Raw genomic sequence first — 23,187 nt, 5'->3', positions numbered from 1 at the left:
CTCAGAACGTATGTTAAGGACATCTGGATGGAAATTAAGATTCAATTAAATTTATAAACACTAAAAATGTTTTAGTGTGTAGTAAAATTATCTTAATTACACCAGAGAAAAGGGTAAAAAATGGTACAGTCATTGAAACATGTTTTGCATTTAAAATCAACCTTAGTACTTCACAAAGAAAAGACTAACAAAGTACAATTGATGCCTAGTGGAATTTTCCAAATCACTTTAGCAGGGTCAGGCTTTCCAGCTCCTGAGGTTGCCTGGCTTGTGGAGTTACATTCACCAAGGTGTTTAAGGAAGGACTAATTTCTTATTTTCTACTGTCCAGCAGCCTCTCTTTTCTTCACAAATGACTCTTTGTAAATTAGTGATCACCTTCTCCAAACAGTGCACTACAACTAAAATGACAATAACCAATTCCATTACTATTAGTTTGGATGATGAGAAATATGCCTGTATGTACAGAAACATATAGAATACTCATAGTCAAAGGTAACATTTCACATGAGCACTGTGGACATTTTTTTTAAAAATATATAATCAAAAATAGCAATAAATAATAGCTTACAAATACCCTTCCTTCTTTTCCACAGCTAAATCTTATTCCCCATACAGAAAGATGAGTAAGTCAGTAGCTGCTCACCCTTGATGAGAGAAATTGTTTCGACAGAATTTTATTAGGTTGCTGATTTGTTTTGCTTGCTGTTGGCCTATTTTTTCTTTTTAAAAAGACATCCTTATTGGAAATACTCGAGACATTTATAAAGTAAATAACAAACAAAGAAGAGAACAGCGATATTTACCAGTAATAATGTGGAACATCTGCTTGCCCTTCTCAAAGGTGATGTCGTTGGGGATGAAGGCCACCTCGTCCTGCACCTCGATGCAGGGGTGCCTGGCACCTTTCAGCACAATCCTGCCCTGCCCCTTCTCCAGGATGACGGGCCGGACGTAGGGCACGGGGGCTCCGTTGGACACGTGGGCAAAGCTGACAATGGCATCCAGCTGAGCTATCACATCATTCATGCTCTGGATGGGCTCTGCATAACCTGGTTTGCACAGAGGAGATGGAAATTCAATGCCATTAGCTATGCTTTTGCTCCTGCTGAGAAGGTAGCTTGAAGTCTACACGGAGTCCACCAAGTTAATTCATCTGCAGTAACAATTTCAAGATGAAAGTCACCTCCCAGGAGAGCCTAGGATGCAATCATGAAGTTCCCATGCCTTGAATACCAAGGAGACTTCTTCAGACTAAGAAAAGGAGGAAGTGAGGCCATGTTGCTTAATTTCCCTCATCTGGAAATCCAGAAAGTTTCTTTCATGAATAATACACGGCATGCTGATGCTCACGCAAGCAAAGACACGAGAGACACAGCACAGACAGTTCAGACACAGCAGCCATCTGTGTTTGTGTGAATGATGGGGGAGAGGTCTGTCAGATACAGAGCCTGTGATACCAGGCGAGATGGCCCAGCATCCCCAGTACCAGCTTTTGAAGTTTTGGTGTTTGGTTTTCTTCTGTGAAAGGGATGAGTGACTGGAGTCTACAGCCCAAATTCCCCAGTGTTTCTTCTAATTTTGGTGAAGGATAGTAAAGAATGCCCTGTATAAGCAGGCAATCTTGGAGCAAAATTTATGGAAATAACTTAGGAAACCAGTATTTTTTATTGCCATATAAGCAGTGACTAATTTCATCTTATATTGCATATCAATGTTCTTAGACCTCAGGTCCCACTCTTTCAGTTCTCTGCTGTCCTTCACCTCTTCTGCTGTCTGGGTGAAGATGCCCAGAGTCAGGGAGGTAGGTGGAGGATAGATGTGACCCTTATGGCCTTAATTTTGCTCCTGTTATGGGATTAGCATTTGCACACACCTCATCAGTGCACATCTGCAGCAATGCCAGGAAAGGGTCTGGCAACAGAAGACAATTAATATTTCAAACTTTCAACAGCTATGTGAAAGCCACACCTCACTTTTCACACCAATTCTTTGGGCAATACTACAGTTTGTCTCTGTAAAAGACCCTCAAAGAAACAGCAAGTCCTCCCTCCCAGCACTCCAGACGGTGACACACATCAACAGTGGCATATTCACCTGAAGCAATGTTGATGATTTCCTTAACAATTGCATCCTGAGCCTCTTCATACTCCTCCCTGTTCTTTATATATTCATCATTGATGGCGCTCAGTTTGCTGTGAACAAAACAAGAGTATTTAGAAGCTGGGATGTTCTGCCTTCACCTACAGTGCCAAACTTTTGGCCTCCTCATCTGACTCTACACCAAGTGTCCCCAGCTGTTTTAACAGCAAGGCTCAGCACAAAGACCACAAAGCAACTGAGCTACAGTTCATCCACACCAAGGCAGTCTCAAGATTAATTCCAAGTTTAAGATCACCAATAAGGGCCAAACCAGAAATTCTAGCATCAACACATGACATCATCATCTAAGTTTGTTATAGAGCTGCTATGTGATAAGGACTAGCTCTTAAAACTGAATTTCTGGCTATTTTGCTACATTTTGCTGCTAAGCAACTGTGTAATTAGCCCAGAGTCCTACAACAGGCTTATCAGATCTGAAGGCATTGACTTCCTTCACTTAGTAAAAACCTAAGTTATGTCACTATGAACAGGTTCTGGTCTTCAAACTAAGGCAAGCTGAAATAAAGACAAGAGTTTAAACAAGTTTTTATTCTTCTCAAGCTTGTCTCCTAAACAAAGAACAAGAGTCTGCAAGATTGAATAAGAAACACACCCAAGTAGTGTGCCCACACTACAGGCAGAAGTCAGTCTTGTGCTTCCAGTACCACCTACAGAAGCAACTATAACTTAACTAAGCACAGAGAAGTCTTTTTTATTAGTGATGCATGGGCTGCCTCACTAAGGAGAAGTAACAGATGACAAAGTACAGGTTCTAAGTACATCTTCTCAGTTACAGAAAAGCCTAACTTCATCATACATTTAGATTCACAACATATTTAGAACAAGAAAAAGCTGGTTTACATTTCATGGATGTTTTTAAAAAATATCCTCCGAATAAATGTTAAAACAAAATGCAATTAAGATTTACACTTTGTTCATTTAAGTAAATTGGTGTGAAATACACCAACATGTTGGCTGGTATGAACCAATATGCCCTCCTTTTCAAAGATAAGGATTTATAACTATGGAAGTGAGTGATAAACAAAAACCAGCCTCTACACCACCAAGAAGCTGAACACAAGCCAGCAGTGTGCCCCTGAGGCAGAGAAGACCAAGCCCATGCTGGCTGCACTAGCTAGAGTGGACCCAGCATATTGAAGGAAATAATTCTTCCCCATTCTTCCCCTCTATTCAGCACTCCTGAGATGACATCTCTGGTTCTGGGTTTATCTTCCCAACACTGAACCTGGAGCAGATGGTCACCACAAAGGTGCAGAGCTGGAGCACACGGCACACAAGAACAAGGCTGAGAGAGATGCCTGCCCAGGCTGAGAGAATCTGAGGTCAGCCTGGAGGGAAGAAGGAGCAGACTCTCCTTGGAGGTGCAGAGCAAAATAACGAGATCCTCAGATCCCAAGTTTCTGCGGGGAAAATTCTCATTAGATCTGATTAGGAAAGTTTTCACAAATAGTAATTCAGCACTGGAACTTGTGCCCACAAGGCTGTGAAGGACACTGAGAGGATGGGCACTTGGGCAAAGCCTTGGGCTACCCCATCTAAGCTTGAGATAGATCTGATTTCCAAGGTGCATCAGCTTTGAGTGAGGGATAAGAAGCAGCCTTCAACCTAAGTTATTACCCAATTCTGCACATTCAACTTTCTGCTTTGTTTCCTCTGTGTAAAAACACTGAAGAACAGAGAAACATCTGATGACTGATGCAGCCCCTGCTCCTGCTAAAACACTCTAAAAGAGCTAAAATTCAACAAAAAATAAGACTTTTTAGCTGATCTGTATCAGAACTGCTGTCCAGACAAGGACACACTGAAACAGCCTCAATGCAATTAGCCTGAAGACTTAAATTTTTTTTAACAGCTCAATCTAAAGTGCCATAGAATTGAAGTTCAATACACAGGACTAACAAAAATTAGAGAGGATTTGGAACAAAGGGAAAAAAAGGGTAATCAGCAACAGAATTCTGCATGTCACATTTGGTGATAAACATAAATAGCTCCTTCCCTACTGCAGCTTGTGTCTGTATAAACACTCACAGTAAAAGCAATTATGATACTTGCTGCAGCTAAAACAGAGAAATTAGCCCAAGTCAAAGGACCAAAAATAGATAACAGTTGGCAACATAAATGAGGAATACAGGTTTTAACATAAACTCTGTGCCAGTCCTGCTCAATATTTCAATCTGTGAGACAATTAAAAAGGTGACAGTTTGTACGGAATCCAGTTCATCAGCAAAATTATAAAGGAACAAGTCTATTACTTTCAGAACAGACTTAAAAAAACTACCAATATAATCTCATACCTGTTAGTAAATTTCACACCATTCTTCTGTGTATCAATGATTCCATATTTTGAATTGTTACGGAGAGCTTTTTCCTCCTTACAAGTTACCCTAAAGTGATGCCCAAACTGTGAGTTTGTCTCCAGTTTGATACTTTTGCCAGCTTCCAGACCTTTCAGATGAAAACAAAGAAAGAGAAACCAGCTGTATTATCACAAATCCTGCAGCCTGTGCTATTCCTGCCCACTCAGTTCCCATGATTTAGCCTCTCTTACATGACCTAATTGAGTAGACTTGCTTTGGTTCTGTACAGCTATGAGAAATACCCAGACCAAACACAAATACATGGATTCATTCTCTGCTCTTACTTCAAGATGCTCTCAAACTGCATATTCAAAACAGGCTCACAATTATTGCTATGAATTCTCCAGGAAGGTGAAAAATCCAAGGACATTCTGCATTGCTGCTGTTAGCACAGCACCTGCACTCTTGTGATCCCTCTACTAACACAAAGTTCTCTTACAAGATTTCTCACTCCATCCCTACACAATCTTGGCTTTCCTTCTTCTCATCCAAGTATTATCTTTACACTTTAAAAAAATCTAAAAAAAAACGTAAGCTCTTAAAGGTGTAACCCAAAATAAGTACAGTGTTGCCAATTTTCCTCGCCATATTTACATTAGAAATTGGTGGCTTTTTCTTTTTCTTAAAGTTTGCTCTTTCAATGCCCGATTCATCAGCTGCACATAGAATCTTCTGCATAGGAAAATCAACACTTTAAATGTCTAATTTGCTTATGAATTACATTTTGCAAGGAACATAAAAGAAAGCTGAATGGACACTCAGGATAATGCACAGAAGAGGGGGAAAAAGTCTCTTTGCAGGTCCTCAAAGAATGTAAAACAAAACTAGACTTAGCCAAGAGTTTGATGAGTTACAGTTCTACAACATGGATGCTGCAACATATATGATCATTTCTGAAATAGTTTAGAATGTTAAAAAAAAATAAGGCAAAGTTATAAGCCAAAAATCCTTGTTTTCAAGAGCTTGTACTGCAACAACCAAAGTCACCCCAAACTCTTTAACTTCTTTATACCAGTTTTCATCACCTGATTGCAAAACATTTCACAAAGGAGACACAAATCAAAGGCAGTTCCAAACCCTACCTAGTTCTTTGGCTGCAGTCTTTAGTAGGGACTGCATTTTTTCTTCCAGTTCATTCATCTTCTCTCTTAATTCTGTTAAATTCGGATCAAAAGAAGCCTTGACAAGAAATTCATGATTCTCCACCTAGAGGAAAAATAACAAGGAAAAATATATATGAACATAAGCAATAAGAAAAAAAATCTTCCTGATCATACACAGTTAAGTGAATTTACTTAATAATTCACACTCAATTTTTTACACATATATAATGTCACGCAATGTTGTTTGTGATAGTTGGTGTCTGGTTCAACTGCAAAACAAACACATCTCAAATGCTTGTTTTCTCACATAATGTACTTCATACACACAAAATATACCAATTTAACAGACTCCATTCTGCTGAAATGGAGTTGTCTGCACATTTACTTGCAAACAAATGACTGAGCAGCAGGCAGGGCAAAAAGGGAAGTCAGAGGGAATGAAATTGTCATGCACATCATCTGTCTGCTACCCTGGACTTAGGCAGCTAACCAAGACAGAGCATGGGGTGCTTCAAAACAAGAAGCTTTTGGAAACTGAAGCTTCTGAATCAGTAATTTCTGCCCCAAAAGAGACTCTAGAGGTTTAGGAAGGAACCTGCATAGTGTCACAAAAATCCTACCAATTTCAACCCAGCTCTTGAGTTGAAAAGCAGATATATGGTTCCTTCAAAGCTTAACATTTTCAGAGGCAAGGATGAAGCATTTCATCTTTTTGTTGTATTTCATCTTTTTTCTCTCCCTTCCCTGTGCTTCCACTGCCAGGTGGCTATGTACCAAAAGCACCACCAAACTTTGAAGTTGCCCTGACTTGAGGAGGAGGTTGGAGTAGATGGTTTTTCAAAGTCCCCTTATGATTCTGTGATAAACAGGAATGGAAGTGACAGTTTCTCAACTTTTATTACAGCTAGGTAAATGAATAACCATATCCCACGCTTTTTGAACTTAGATGTTTCTTTTTATATTAGAATGGATTATTGACATAATTTAGTTGCTATGACAACCTATCCTTCAATTGCACTCAGAATAGAACTACGTATTTTATTTGAACTCCCTCAAAATCCAAGAGGAATTTCAAGTCAAAGTTCAAATTGTAATGTTCACAGGGACAAGGTTTATTCTTCTGGTAAAACCAGTGTTGGTTTATCTATAGACATTTTCCAGTACCTTGAAGGGGGGGAAAAAAATCAAACTTAATATGCCAGATTCTATGGGATTTGACTAAAAATAACTGACTTGTTATTCTGTTTAGAAGGACAACAAAACATTTTTAAAGTAGAACCTGAAAAGAAATTTGAAGAGCTGGACTATGAAGGGTGAAGGCTTAAACAGCTGTTACCTTTAAAGAAAACAGAGTCCCAGGGCACACAAACTGCATCAACAGATGGTCTGTAACTGGTATAAAGCTATAAATTTCTTCATTATCATACATCACAAATTACAGCAACATGTCAATCAAACAAGTCCTTCCATAAACAGCAAAATGCAGTTGATGGATGCACAACACAATACAAAGAAAGAAAAGGCAGGGCTCCTGCCTTTGGATAAAAGTATGCATGTTCAAAAGTTTTAATCCCCTGCAGTTCTCACAAGTTCAACAAATGGCCCTTACTACCATGTCTGGCACGTGTTTAGGTAGTTCTCTTGTTTCTACAGTCAGCTGAGATCTTCACTTAGGATAATCCTAACCCCTGGTTAATCAAAAAAAACTTAAAATCCTAAAACACTCCCCAGGTAATAAACATACCCTGGGCTACATTCTGGATTTGAGACATATTACTGTAACTTTAAAAACACAAAGTAGAGAAATGACAAAATTACTTCTCCACTTTTAATACTGATGCGATCTTTAAAAAATAGTTTCAGGTCCACAGCATCAATGCACCCAAAGCATTTGTTCACTAGCTAGATAATTTCAGATAGTGGGTGAATATCCTGTTGAGTACCCTGATATACTAATAACTGCCTCCATATATTTCTAAATGCAGCATATATTCTATATGCAGCTAAATTACCACTAGCTACTTAACAGAGATGATAAATTAAATTTAGTTCATATAGAGCAGATTGCAAAGTTCAATAAGAAACTTTAATTGCTGAGTAAATTCCACCCACACAACATTTCATACCTTTTCCATGTCCAATGTTGTTTCTATCATCTCCAGAAACTTTGAGAAGTCAGAGCAGATATCATTAAGAGGTGTTATAAATACAGCCAACAACAACATCTGGTGAGCTCCTGTTACAAACAAACAGGAAAAATTATCATTCACAAACCCCACAGATTTACCAGAATTCACTTACCCAAGACAAACAACACAACTGCTTAGCTGGTTAGTTTTACAAAGATGGGCTATGACTATTTCACTGAAACACATGTACCTTTTTCTAAAACTGGCATTATCCCATCTACATTCTGATTAAGCTTGTACCTATTCTTGTCACCTTTGTTCATAACTGGGGATATTAATTCCCTTCTACTGTGAGTAAAACAACAGTATAAAAGCAAACCCATTGTCTGAATATTACCAACTCTTGCACATAAAAAGTTGACATGGCTTCTGCAAAAAATGTAGGTCTTATCTTCCACACTCACAGCTTTTAATTCTTCTTAATAAAATATTACATAATACTGGGAATATTTGGTAATTACAACATGGACATAGCAATTGAAGTGTATGTTATCAGCTTTTGTTTTACACAAAAAAGACTACATATTATAACCAGGTTTAAGTAACTTCCTTCCACTAGACAGGAAGGCATCAAAATTAACAGAGATACTCTGCAGCACCAAGTCAAACTGCATAGAACACATATTGGCTGGAAGTCCATGGAACACCAAAAGCATTGAACACCAAGAGCAGCTCACAGTTAAATTAACATGCACAGATATTGCCACATTTGTGAAGGAAGTATTTTCTTCAGGTACACATAAGCTACAAATAAGCACCTATATCCAGCAGCCAGCTGTGGGAACCCTCTGTCAGTAAATGCATGTTTACATCTTTGCAGCCACTTCAAGTTATGATTTAATCACAGAAAAATTAGCATTATTGACTAGATGATTTACAAAAAATGCCTCAAAATGAATCCAGTGCTATGAGCTTAGACTCACTGAATTACATACAGAATCATGTTGCTGCCTCTAATGCTTACAGGCAAGGCTTTGCACATTAACAGAGAAATACAGAATTAAGCTCTGGATATTCCACAGCCTCTCAATTTCTTACCAGAGTAAGAAAAAAGCCCTAGCCTTTGCTAAGAAAAAGTGCCACACAAATTTGTAGAAAAACTGCCATAGAAATTTAAAGAAGTCACACAGTGAGGACACAATTACCCAAGTGAATCTCTCCTCTCTCAGTTGAAGTAGAAAGAAGTTTGGTTTGATTTCTTTTTCTACCATGCCTTTTTGCTTCCCCAGTCCCTCAAACTTTTAAAGTGGAAGCTCTAAACTGACTAATATCTATTAATAGAGAAAAAAAATTACATATTGTTGAGAGATTACTGAACTTGCAAAAATGGAGTTTTCTGCTGACTAAAAAAATCTTCAAAACCAAGAGATATGAAATAAAGATTGTTTTCAATTCCAAATTTCTTGCTTGATCTCTTAGTATCTTGGTTTTTCCCTCCTGTAAAAAGACATATCTAAACCAACCAATAAAATAAAAGCAGTCAACAAAGAAGAAAGAGACTGAAGAGCAGAAAAAGTTTCATGTCCATTCTTCAGAGTGGGCTTAGCACTTCCCAGTGCTCCAGCTGACAGAATACATGACACACACAATGAAATGAGCTTCAATATTCTTGAATCAGTGAAAAACAATTGTGCTTGAACTTAAAATAGCTATTATAATTTGTTTTCTTCAGTAGGAAAGTTTCATGATGTCATTTCATTATTTAAGCTTGAAGGGTACATCTTGGACACCACAGGAAATGTCACATTCAAAAGTTAGAATATATTAGAATATATGTAAGTAAATAAAATACTGATGTATTTACATACATTCATTTATATGGGTCCAACTGATACACTGCAAAATTTATTTTCTCTTTTAATCTAACTTCAAACTTGGTATGCAGCACTCGAAGGAAGTAAAACAGTGGAGTCAGGGTTTACAAAAGGTATTTGCACATGCTTTTCTTAAAACACCTGGCATTACAAGAATATGAGCAAGAAACACCACTGAAAAATTCTAAATTAAACTCCAACATGTCTTGCACCTGTATTCATTAACTCATAGAAAAGATGCATAGTGAAAAAAAAATGCTCTTTTGCACCTACTCAACATTATTAGGATGGAAAGTAACCACTGAGAGAAAGACTAATAGAGCTATGTACCATCAAAAGCAGAGATGCATATTGATCACAAAGCCTCTCTGTGCCCAGGTGCAGTTTTTAATTTAAACCATAATTTACTTACTGAAGCACAGACAAGTGTTTATTACACATGTTAAAGACTTGACTATTAATATGGTTTAAAAATGTTGTCTGGCAATTAAAATAAAACACTAATCTTCAGACTTGAAGCACACAGTTTGGCAGCAAAATGACACTGCTCTATCCAGGCAAAACAGACAAATCCCAATGATTAAGTGCACCAGTCATTTTGATAGTGCAGTAGAAAGTGGGATAAAAGGAAAAGAACAATGGAAATTGGGATAAAAAACAGTATAGGCTTTCTATAGGTAGATAATATTCATATGGTGCAGCATCTGTCTGAAATACTGAATGTCTGAGACAAAGGGGACTCTGCAGACCTAATTTGGGCTCTTCTAAAGCATTCAGCATGGTGCCACAGGAGGTGCCAAGGTGCAAGATCTATGACTTATGCCACGACCAGAGTGCCGATAAAGAGGACATCACCCATTTGCAAAAGATGAACAAGCTGAAAGGACATCAGTTCCTCCAGGGCTCACAGAAGCATTTATCTCTTTAAGATGTGTGAATTCATATTAATGCAGAAAAGAAGGCTGCTTATAAATGTCACTAAAATATACAATATGGAAGCTATCAGTAGCTTATATTGGAATAAGATAAATCAGAAATAGATCAACACCTTGAAAACTGGGCTAATAGAAATGAAGTAAAATGTAGCACTGAGTAAGATGACACATTGATAAATGTGTTTCCACTGTGAGTGAGGGAATAATCAGTTGGATATGACAAAGGATGGGAAACAGCCAAGTTTGATCACAACAGGCTGTAAGACACCACTGCAACAGTCTGGGAAAGAACAGGACTGAAACAAGCAGTAAGGAGTATTCAGTCACTCTGTACAGTATGGTAAAAGCACACCTGACACCCAGCACACAACTCCTGTATCCTGCATATTTACAGACTTAAAAGAGTGTTTGAGATGGGAAGGAAGATGCTTCAGCAGCTTCTTGAAGACAAAAGTAAGGATCCAAATTTCATGCCCCAGGAATCTGAGTAATGAACAACTGCTCCCTTTTGCCAGCTAGAACAAAATGAGTTGATGACTCAGAGTTCTTTCCCATCTTTATGCAGACTTCTTATGGCCAAACCAGAAAAAAGCCATCTTCACTCATCACTCCCCTCCTCAGCTTTCACCATCCATAAAAACAAGGATTTTAACAAAACAATGCTTCATTTTGAGGGAAAGGCACTCACAGCTGATGGCTTTGTGGTTGTTCTATATCCCCAGAGCTGCCCTATATCCCCACAGCCATTCATAGGCAAGGGAGCTCTGAAACTCGCACATATTCAGAATTGTCAAAAATCTTTCTGACTTTCCATCCCTTGATGAGTTACAACATTCTGTACAGCCAGAAACAGAGAAATTACCAGATCCAGTCTGAATCACTCATGTACATTGAAAATTACCAGACCATTCATGTACTTTGAACAGGTGGTACAAGTACAAAGAAAAATAAAAATAACACACCACCTATTTTAAACTATCTTTAATATACTGCTGGTGATTGCCCTACTAGTCCAACTGATTCATGTGTAGAACAGGAAGAACCTTTTGCAGTCTATTAACTTTTCCATATGGTGAACTTAGCAGTTTGCCTTACACAGCTTGCTCCCCAAAACTCTAAAAATGGAATTGTTTTCCTACCCCAGTGTTATGACAGAGGAACTCTGTTGATCCAAATGGCAACTAATATAAAAAGAAGTAAACACAGGAAGCCAGCATTCTGAACTAACACCTCAGTATAGGATAGGAATCCAAGAGCTCCATGTCAAGGCTAAAACAAGCAGAGTCTGTTTGGAAAAGCCAAATGGACACAACTGAGGTAGCTGAAGAGTGACACAGCTCTTTAAAAATAAAAACAAGCAAAACAGTTACATCTGTCAGTTCCTTCAGAGTTTCAGATCTTAACTGCTCATGGAAATAACACAGACAATAACCAAAAATTGATCTATTTTAAGATTAATCTTGTAGAAGTTTCATTACTTGAGCACAAGACACTGATTAGCATTATTTTCTAATCAAATAGAGGAAAGAAATTTTTGTAACCATGCCATTTCAAACAACATTTGTTTTTCAGGCTTTGGTGCTTGCTTTACACAAAGGGAATTTCTAACAAATTAATGGGCTTCAACAGAAATAATCTTTCTGGTAGTTTAGAACTGCTATTGCTAAATTGAATGCTGATCTCATTCTGCATTTTCTTGGTAATGCACAGAAAAGAGAAAAAAAATAGCAGCTTTTGTACTTTCTAGACTTGCTTGTCACAGCATTGTGCTTCCAACTAATAAGGACTGGAAGAAATCCTGTCATGTAACTTGTATCAAATACAGGAGCATTATGATTTTTAAAAAGCCATTTGAGTTATACCACTAATACTTAAAACTGGGGGGATTTTGTGTGTAATTACAACCCGAAGTGGATGACAACACTATTGTATGAATGGTGTCTTGTTTGTAAGATCACAGTAAGAACACAGCTTTTAAAGACCAGATATTATTTAAATATTGAGGAAAAAAGGCCATAAGAACTAAACCAAACTAAAGACACCTGATACATCTGCTCAACAGCTGGTCAGGAATTCCTAGAGACAAGTCCCTATCAAAGATTCCCACACCACCACCCAACAGTACAAGCATCCAGCTACACACTAACTGGAACACATTTTCCTGCAAAGATTTGGCTATGAATATTCTTAAGTATCTGATTGGCATTTCGGAATTTCAGTTCATTTAAAATTAAAATGTGTTTAAGCTTTATTCCTGCCACAAAAGCACACAGGGAAAAAAAGTCATCTTTGGAAATCTACGCTCTATTTCTTTGCATCATCAGCATACCACAAAACATTGGGGATAGATGGGGGTAGCAATACCTTCATGTTTTTCTAGTGCTTGTACAACATTAGGCAGTTGATTGATAGCCTGGAACATTCGGTAACAGTCTTGTAAGTTTGCTGCTTGTCTCTGAAATTTCTTTGCCAGCCGGTTGAGGTCTGGAAAGCGACGTAACAGATCTTCCTGAAGGCACTGACGTAGTTCTGGATCCATCACAAAAGCTTCCACCAAATTCAACCTACGTGAGAAATTCATAACCATGATTAGCATGGTGTGATCTGTAATTCTTTTATGTCACCAGTTATCTGATAGTTTATATCTGTGTTTTCTCTATGGCTGTATCCATTGGCCAGCTTCCCTGGTAAAAAAAAAAAAAAAACAAACCAACAACAAAAAACAGGACAACACATGAGCTGAGAAAGCAAGAAGATTTAACTCGTGTCAAGCTTCTGTAGTTTTGAACAGTCAGGGTTTCTAATGAACAGCATTGTCACAAATGCCAACATCTATCCTGCAGGTAAAGCTGACTCAGAATTGACTTTGAGATTAATCCTTTTCCTTCACTAGCAAAAAAGTCTTCCAGTAGTCTATGGAAGAAGAGGTATTAAGCAGGAAAAAAAACCCCACTGCTGGCAGAGTTTAGCTCTCTGTGGTCAAGGCCAACATGGGCACTGTGCAGCTGTGCAAGCCTGGACCACAGGATGGGAATCCTCACAGTGGGAAGGCACCCCTGGGTACTGACTATTCCACCCCTGCTCAAAGCAGGGTCACAGCTAAAGCCAGCTGCACATCCTGGGTTCCTCAAGGATGGTCCCAGTGTCAACCCCTGGAAGACAGCCCTTGTGACTGACCTCCAAAGGGACATCATGCCCCTGAGCCTGGCAGCTGGGTGAGTTTTCAGCGCACCACACTGTCCTGATCCATGACCTACTACTGACCTAGTCCCTGCTCTGTGAGATGTAACAGGAGACAGCGACGGCTCAAGCCACAAGAAGCAACATTTCCTGCTCTTCCCTTATCCAATTACCTAGTTTATCTATTGTAGAAGGGATAGCCAGCCACAATTTTCCCTCTGTAAATCCATGCCAACTACTTCCAAACTACTGTTTGCCTCATGGCAGGCATTGGGGACTGCACTCTTATCACCGAGGGTACTGTCTGCCAGCCTTGTCACCACTGACTCCCAGATTGCCTTCCCTTGCTGCTGCTCCCTGATATTTTGGTTTGGTATTTTGTTGGGGTTTTTTTCTGTTTTTTTTTTTTTAATTTTATGTATGGGGGCTTTAAAATAGTGAAATAAATATTCTTCAAATGCTCAAAGCAAGCATAAATCTCAACAAGAAGTGACAGAGCATTAAATTGAATTTCTCCACTAGAATGCAAGCACATTTTCATACATTTTTTGGGGTTTTTACATCAGTTAATATTGCCATCTCTACATATCTTGCATTTGCTGTTAAAAAAAGAAGTCGGATGTTGTTAATTTTGGAACGCTGGGGAGGTCAGTGTTCTTTGATCACACTTCCAGAACACCAAGGAAGAGCTCTGCCTCCTTCAGAGACCTCCCCATATTACATACTGTGCTGATTTCTGGTTAATAATATCTATCAATATCTTTGCTTCAGCAGAGAAGTTAATTTTATCTAGAGACATGCAAGCAAGGAAAGGACAGCTTCCACCACATTATTCCTGCCCATTTGCTTACTGGCAGAAAAATGCATTTGTTTCAATTACAGTAACATCTGCACTTGCAAACTGCATTGGAAATTACAATTTTTTTGTCATTCTGACAGCAGTAATCTCTACATTACACACTGCAGTGCTGTGCAGAGTGCCAGACACTGGCAGCACTACACAGGGGTTAACACAGTCCACTGCCTCGGGTAATTAGCAAAGACAGGAAACAAAGGCTTTGGCTAAAGCAACACAAGAGGTAGAGAGCCCTGGACAGGTAGTGGTACATTTCTGTACACAAAAAATTCCTTATGTTTCAAAAACCCCCACACTCCAGTGAATCTTCTGTATTATAACCAAAAAAAAAAACAATGAAAAAGATGAGAGAAGGATCCTACCTCTACGTTTACCTATTCAACTACAGCCTGAATACATAAATTGAGAGATTGACATTAGTGAGACACAAGGGTGCTTTACTTCCAAAAGAAACATTAAAGTTTCAGCATGTACACAGAGCTTGTCAGAAATAGACAGGAAAGCACTGAAGATACTTACTGCAGGAACACAGAACAAGACTTTGATGAGAAATATCATAAAAGCCAAGCAATTTTCTATTCTGATCCCTGTTGGTGTTTCTGAGCACAATTTCTAGCTTTCAGACTTCTGTCAAATGGTTTGGAGGAATAACAAGAAGTACAGGATCTCATCACAGCAGATACACTGCCATGTTTACCACAAATCCATTCACCCAGCAGACTCACTCAGGGCTCACATCACAAACTCTTCTCTCAGAAGCACCAGCAGCCACCAGTGACCAAACACAGCTTTTAAAGACCAAATGTTGTTTAAATATTGAGGAAAAAAAGGAATAACAACTAAATCAAACTAAAAACACTTGATACAGCTGCTTAACATCCTAAATACAAGCCCACTAGGAGCTGGGAAGGAGATGTGCTCCTTCCCACTAAGGGATTAGAGAAGGAACCAAATTTGCCAACATGAACCTCCCCACAGCAGCTCAGTCATTTTTAGTCCTATAAAGTGGAAACAATTCCTTTGGCAGAAACAAAGCAGGATTTATGAGAAACTTCTCCATTTAGCATACCTATGTATTCCTGCTGTTACCTTCCCTGGTCTTCAGCAGTTATAGTCATGGCAAACACACAAGAGGTTTTATTATCCTGATGTTATGTCCTCTCACTTCCCAGGTATAATGCAATATTTGTAAACTTAATTTATTATGTCTCCATTATCAAAATACCAACACACCATCAACCCATAAAGAGGAACTAGTTGCAAATACCTTCAAGTTTTATTATGAGGAAAATAGCATGAGTTTCTGGTTTAAAACCACCTTACTTCACTTTAAAAAATCGCAATATTTCTTCACTTTAAAAAAGCACCAAGAAGCAAGACACATTTCAAATGTGTCTTGTGTTTATCCATTATTAACGTGAATTTTATTCCAGAGAAATACTACTCCTGCCTGCAGAAGGAAACAAGAGGTTTTTGGGTTTATCCAATCTGCTTAAACTACTGACTCCTCCATGACTTCAACTTTGAAATTTCATGTATAAAAATTACTTTTTTTTCTTATTTTGATGACCAATTTCACACATGCAAGAATGTGCAAAATTCAAGTTCACCATCAACATCAGCTGCTATCTTGTCCTCTCATGGCTTATGTTTAAAGTCAGAGAACTCAGATTCTCTTCCAGGAGGTCCTTAGAAAATCAGTAATGCTAGCATACAGACATATGCACAGAATCACTCCTGAAAATTTACTAAATTCTGCACAGCTGCTGTAAGTCATTCAAGAACATCTCAAGCACAGCTTCTGTAGTCCTGAGCTTATCTTTACCAGGATCTAGGGGTTTTTTTTCCCCCCATGTGTGCCTTTTGCACAAACAAACCCTTCACTTTCATCCCACGACTCCCTCAGCTTGTTCAACAGCCTCTTGGATAAGACCTGTCAAAGGCATTTTGAAAGCTCTAATTTATTTTTTCCCCCTCCTCTTTTGTCCACAATGACAAGTTCAAAGAGTTCTCAGATCAGCATGAACAATTTTCCTCTGCCAAAACCATGATAATTAGACTAACATTTCATGACCTTCCTGGTACTGTTCTATCTTCCCCCCTACATTTGCCAGCCACAAAGATACATCTGACAGGTTTGTGTTCATGCCACATTTTGCATAACAATTTCCTCTTGGTAAGAATACATACAAGGTTGCTGAATAGAAAGGTAATGCAACCATAAGCCATGAATAACACTCACAAGTAATAATGAAATCAAATGACAGGTTGTTTTTAATATAAAGTTCAACTGGGGGTGGGGGGGGAAGGAAATACAAAGGAAATACAAAAAGAAACAAATTTTAAAAACGCAAGAAAGTGTAACCAAACAACAGCTGACAACACCAGATAACTCACTTCTGCCACACAGCCAAAAGGAAAGGAAAATAGGGCAAAACTTTCCACCACAGATCTAAAGCAGCACAGCCAAGATAACAGAAACAATTATAAGTAGTGAAACCACACTAGAACATAAAGGAAATCTCTGTTTCAAGACAGTTATTTAAATTTGCAAAACCAGCAAACAAGACTGCAGCAAATGTAACTGAAACTCAGCACGAGTGCTTTTCTTTAATTTGGAAACAGTAACCACCTTTCATTCCTGCTAAGCACAACCATGGCTGTTTATCAGCTTTGAATTCTGTGCTCTAACAAGTATCATTAGGTTCAGTGTGCTCTGGGAGACAGAGAGAGGAAAAAACCCACTCATCTCTACGTTTCTGCTGGATATTTCAGAATCCAACTCAAAACATTCCATCTTTTCCCCAGTTTTACTCTTAATAAGAAGCATCTCTTGAACCAGCTTCTGACAGAAGGCTAATGTACCACATACACAGAGAAAAAGACAACAAAAATCTGGTTTTTTCAATCTAATATATGTGGCACACTTTCCTGAGCCTCGACACACTGGTTCCATTCCACTGATGTCTGCATCACAGCTGACATCAGAAGAGATTGCTTCTTCTCTTGCTACACCTGTGCAGCATTTTTCATCACCATTTTAAGGTGCCTCAACACAGACGTTGTCAGGAGGGTTTAATTTTATTTCTAGATTTTTACACAGCTGAATACCAAAGTTTAAGTTAGCAGGAAAACATTAAACATGCCAGATTTGTATATAGATTTTTATGAAGAAAGAAAAGAATTCTGTGTGTAGAAATAATAACTAAACTAACAGACTAAAATAAAAGACCACAGTTAGAAGGAATAGAGAATTTATAATGCCTGAGCAAGATTGGTCAACACCAAAAAAAAAAACCCAAAAAAACCACAACAAAAAAATAAAAACAAAAAAAACCACTCCAAACAAACAAAAAACCAAAAACCCAACAAACCAGTGTGCAATAAGATTAGTTATAAAGCACCTAGAATTTTAATCTCTCCTCCACCAACATCTTACAAAACCCTGGACAGCTTTGCACCTTCTTTCTGGAAAGAAAACGCTTCCTTTAAGCACCTCGGCTCAAAAAAAGGATTCGGAGGGGTTTTTTTTAATCATTTCATGAAACTGGGATTCATATGTAATCACTAATACATATTTAATAATGAGTAATAAATATTTAGTTATTACTTCAGGGTAGTGACTTTAAATCCCAATTACTCATAGATGTTTTCAGAAAAAACTGTACTAAGAATTCCACGTAACACAAGGGAAAATACTGAAATAAACTAAGAATGCCATCTCTTACTGGAGAAGCTGACTTACTTTTAAGAAGACTTTAAAGGTTGTAACTCCCTGACTATCTAACAGCTGAGTCTTCTGAAGAGCACACATTGTATTCTCTGCCTGCTAAAGGATGTCTCTGCAGATTAAGACCAACTCTCCTGTCCAACTGTTCTACTTGATTATGCAGAATTTTAATCAGAAAATACCACTTCCAAAAGCAGCATATTAAGCACTGCTTTAAAATATACTGAGACTTTCATCTCTCCACAAGTTTCAGAATATGGACAGCTGTATCCATTTAATTTCATGTTTTCCTTATATAAGGAAAGCGGAAAAACACCTAACATACCATTATTTTGTTTCCTTCAGGTTTCTTTAAAACTCAGATCTTTTCTTAATCCAGTGTATCCAAAGCAAATCCTCCCTGGACATGCTTAACCTAGACATGTAAAATGATACCCACCACCTTACCTGTTCTAATTGGATTTTCTTTTTCACACAAGACACACAGTATTTTAACACCCTGGAGGAAGCCCAGCCTACAGCAAGATGCTGTCGTGGAGAAATACTTCAAATTCTTTTTTCCCAACCAATTTTTTTTTTTCCAAACAGAAATAAGCAAGACACTGTCCCCTAAGTTCCCTTTATAACTTCTCCTGGTGACCAAGTCATTCCTAAACAATCATCTCTCTCCCAAAAATCAGCCATAATCCAGTTTGCTGCCTCAGTAGAGACCTTAACTATACAAAGCTCTTTTCATGCCAAAGAACTTCAGTACGCTTTACAGCCTTTGAAGTATTAAGGCAGACACCTAAGATGGGCACATGGGAAACTAAATCAGAAATCTGAACCCTGATAACTAAAAATTACTTTAGTAATTCAGCACACAGCAGCATAAAAATCATAATGACCATCCCAGGCCATTTTGCCTCAGACAATCAGAGCTGTTGCATGCATTTATAAAAATAACATCCAAAATTTTTCAGACAAGCACAAAGAAATAACAATGCAAAATAGCTAGGCAACCCACGCATGCTTTTGGAAGTGCTTAGTTATGCACAAAAGACATTTTTTATGAAACTAGAGCAGTCTTTGCAAACAATTAGAAATAAATGTAACAAACCCAGAGGAATAAAGAGCCAGCAACTTTAGAGAGATTAATACCATCAAAAGCCATTTTATTTTAGTCATACATCATAGGCTTAGGATCACTGATTTCAATTCCCACTCAGCTCATACTGGAGCCTTTGCACAGCCAGAAGTGGCTCTGGTTTCTGGCAGCTCCAGCTGATGGCAACATCTACCCAAGCCACAGGAACAGCCTTGGAAGGGGCTCACAACAGGCACCAGTTCTTCCAGTACTTTGAAGACACTAGATCTGAATCCAGGTTGTTGATTCATCAAGAACTCAGAATGTTGCTTTCTGGATGAGGGGTGCACACACCTCTCCAGCACTTCTTACACATGATACAGAATATCCCAAGCAAGGGGTCAGAATCTTACTGCTGGTCTAATGAAATTGTACCAATCTGCCCATACAGTATCATTCAGGGTCCAAAATCTTGGGGCTGAGTATCACAAGCTGTTCACCTGAGCAAGCTCTCCTCCAGCTCTCCCCAACTGGCATGCACACACAAGAGCCTCTAATTCAGAAGCAGGCAACTCCAAGACAGGGGGGGAGGTTTATGTGAGGCAGTCAAGACTTCTCCCTACTGTCTGCCAAAAAAAGAGCAGCCTGCACCTTCAGCATGGGACTCCCCTCCATGCTAAATGGCTCAAAACCTTTCCCTCCTGCCCTTGCCCAAACTGTGCAACCTTGTCATTGTTTCCTCCTGCCACATGAGGACAAAGCTGGTTTTGTTTCCTCGGTTTCTGAATGTTTCAATATTATCAAATTACTTCACAGCTTCCCTCCCTGAAACCATTGTCACGACCTAAACACCCCCAAAAAGCTAAACTAAAAGGTAGTTGCTTACAAAAGAAAAGAAGATGACAGTGAAAACATAGAACAGTGTATATTCTTCCTCAATTCAGAATTTGAAGTGCATTACAGTTTTGAGGGATGTGAAATTGCAGGCTTTTAACAAATGAGAAGATATTGTATCTTACAGCAGATGAAGAGAAACAGAAAACCAGGAACAAAGAGCCCCAGGGGGATGCATTTCTCAATTCACCTGTAATGCCTGTGTTCTTGGAGAGAATGCTGTCACCCCAGTAAGAAGACAGCATTCCTTGGACTCTGATCACCTCTCTAGCTTCTTAAAAGCTTTTGCAATCATTCACAGTTCTAGACCCAAACAGAGTATCAAAACTTCCCCTCTGCCTAAACAAAGAAGTCAGAGAGACCAAAGAGGAGCAGGCTCAGGGGTACAGCAGGAGAGCTGTCCTGCTCTGTCCAGAGTCCAGCTACCAAGCGTGGAGGAACAAAACCTGGGAGAGGCACCAGTGGGATGCTTCAAACTGCAGCCCTCTCCTCAAAAACACACCTTCATTTGCTGTGGCTGGGTTTGCTTTTCACCTCTGGCTCCCCTGAACCACCTCACCCTGGGGTGGCCCTGCCAGCTGTGGACAAGGCCAGCTGTGTCCTGATGCTGGCCTGAAGTGGCTCAGAAATTATGCCCTCAAGCCCCAGTCCCAGCAGCATGTCCAAGCTGGCAGAAAGCAGCACTGCCACCAGGAGAAGTGTGAGGTGGGGCTGCTACCCACTGCTCTTCCACCTGCCACGCTCTCCCCATCAAGTTTTAAATGAACTAAGCCAAGGGATCTATCTGCAGGCACGGATCTGAAGCCCTCAGAATGCATTTAGCACTAAGAACTGCCTTTCACTCCATTCTAACAGTGCAGCTCTTCAGAGCCCACTCCTACTGTCCTTTAATCTTAAATGTAACTTGAAGAGACCATGAACATCCTGTTTTTCACAGCCCTGCTGAAGTATAATCCCCTGTAATATGGAGTGCAAGGTTTGAAGAACAGCTTTAGACCCTAGGAGAGCAAGAGAAATCAAACTGCACACACTTTCCAGAGCTCTGGGTAGGCAGTGTGATTCTAAGCAGCTGCACAGATCAGGCTCTTTGCTGTTAAACCTGTAATATTAAACATTATAAGAGAAAGCCACAGTCAAATATCAGCTTCATGCCTTTTCTAGTTTCCCTAATTAGTCCCTAAACTATCCTACCATGATAACAATAATGGATAACTTCAGGACACTCCATTTACAGAGAAGTTTTATAATTCAAATAAATGCAGTCTTCCAAAGAAACAGAGTTCACACTCCTCTATATCAGTTTTATTTATATAACATAAAATTAATATGGATCAGGGAAGCAACTGACTCTTTACCACCCTACATGAATTTCTGAATACACTATTTGAGTATTATGTCAAAGGCTAGAAGAGCAGATTAAATCCCCGGGATTCTATCGGGGGTACCAGGCACAAAGTAACTATTTTTTATAAAGCATTGAAAACTGCATTTATTGACTATGAAGCAAGATTATAAAATCAGAATAAAAAATAAAACAGGATTTTCAGGAAAAGCAGTCAAAATAACATTGGGTTTTTTTCCCTACAAGATATTTATCCAAGTGTGATGTTACCAATAATTCATTATTTTTGCACAAGTGCTTATGAACTTTCCAGCCTCAGCAGGTCAAGCAAAGTAAAGAAGAAATCAATTCTTCAGCAGAAAAATAAAATATTTGGTCTTAATTCTTGTCAGCAAAGTACCACTTGATGCAATTAAGACTTTGCTCCTGAAGCAGACTGCTGCAACAGCAATATTTTTAGACCCTGAGAGAAGTGAGTGCCTGGCATCATGCTGAAGAACATGAAATAAAGCAGCAGCACAGCAGCAGAGCTCTGCTTGACCTCCTCCAGCCAGAACTATGGAGCAAGTGCAGGCACAGAAATTCCCCTATGAAAAGAGAAGAGAAGGAACCATCTTTCCTTGATGCACAAGGCAGCACTCCCCACTAACCAGCACCCTGCCCGCGGCCAAGAGCGGCAGGCAGCGGTGAGCTGTGTGCCACAGGAGTGCAGAGGGATCTGCAGGAGCTATTCTGCAGGCAGGAGGTGACCACAGCTTGCCAGGGCTCCCACTGCTTCTCTCCAGGTGAGACTGAAGGCCACCTGTGCCCTGCAGCAGGGACATCTCCCTGTCACCACCTCACAGCTGGGACTATGTCAGAACCCAGGACATGTCTCTCCGTGCCCTGGATGGCTCAAAATCCTGGCAGGGGCTCAGAGACCCTGCAGGAAGCCAAAGACACCTGGGATTTCAATCTTAACCCATGCAGCAAATTACCAACTTTGTATGAAGAATTACAAGTCACAAAAGTTTAAGTAGCATATTAGGAGTAATCACAGGGTGAAAGGTGGCATTTTGAAGATTTTATTATAAGGGGTCTAGGAGGCAAGATGGAGGGACATGGGCGTTGTCCTGTTCTTCTTCCTAGCCTCCACCCTCTGGGTGATGTTAGCATTTTTGGATTGGTTTAGAGTAGAAGTAGACAGTCTAACATAGGCGATAGGTACTGGAAAATAATTGTAAATAAAGTACATGTAGTTTTTAGTATAAAAAGACAACACCAGCTCAGGGGCGGGCAGTGTGCCCTTGACAGACCTGTAGAGCAGACCTCTGCAGGTCTGAGAGAAGACATTTTGGATAATAGATAATAAACAACCTTGTGAACATGGGCTGAAGAATCCCAGCTCTTTCTTCAACCACCAGGCTGGGAAAAAGGGACTCTGTGGTCATCCCGAAAGCAGAAAACCCGAGAGGACTACTCTACATTCCTATGGCCTGGCCCTACAAAACTCAGGTCCTGAAAATATCAGCACATTTAAAACAAGAAGTATTGCTCCTGTCCAGATTTGGAAGAAATT

At 39.3% G+C, this 23,187-nt stretch overlaps 1 protein-coding gene across 1 annotated transcript in view; it reads right to left on the bottom strand.

The window, feature by feature from the left end:
• MSH2 (mutS homolog 2) overlaps positions 1-23,187 on the bottom strand; it is a 45,612-nt gene that overhangs the window by 7,832 nt on the left and 14,593 nt on the right. Inside the window, exons 7-12 of the mRNA XM_064415135.1 lie at positions 12,926-13,125; positions 7,750-7,859; positions 5,603-5,726; positions 4,458-4,608; positions 2,098-2,195; positions 807-1,052 (exon numbers count right to left, since the gene is read on the bottom strand). Of these exons, the coding sequence (XP_064271205.1) occupies positions 807-1,052; positions 2,098-2,195; positions 4,458-4,608; positions 5,603-5,726; positions 7,750-7,859; positions 12,926-13,125 (929 nt within the window). The remainder of the gene's footprint in view (positions 1-806; positions 1,053-2,097; positions 2,196-4,457; positions 4,609-5,602; positions 5,727-7,749; positions 7,860-12,925; positions 13,126-23,187) is intronic.

Source organism: Passer domesticus, chromosome 3 (assembly GCF_036417665.1).
Source record: "Passer domesticus isolate bPasDom1 chromosome 3, bPasDom1.hap1, whole genome shotgun sequence".
Taxonomy (NCBI): Eukaryota; Metazoa; Chordata; class Aves; order Passeriformes; family Passeridae; genus Passer; species Passer domesticus.
The sequence above is the reverse complement of the archived record's forward strand: the minus strand, read 5'-3'. Positions and strand labels throughout refer to the sequence as shown.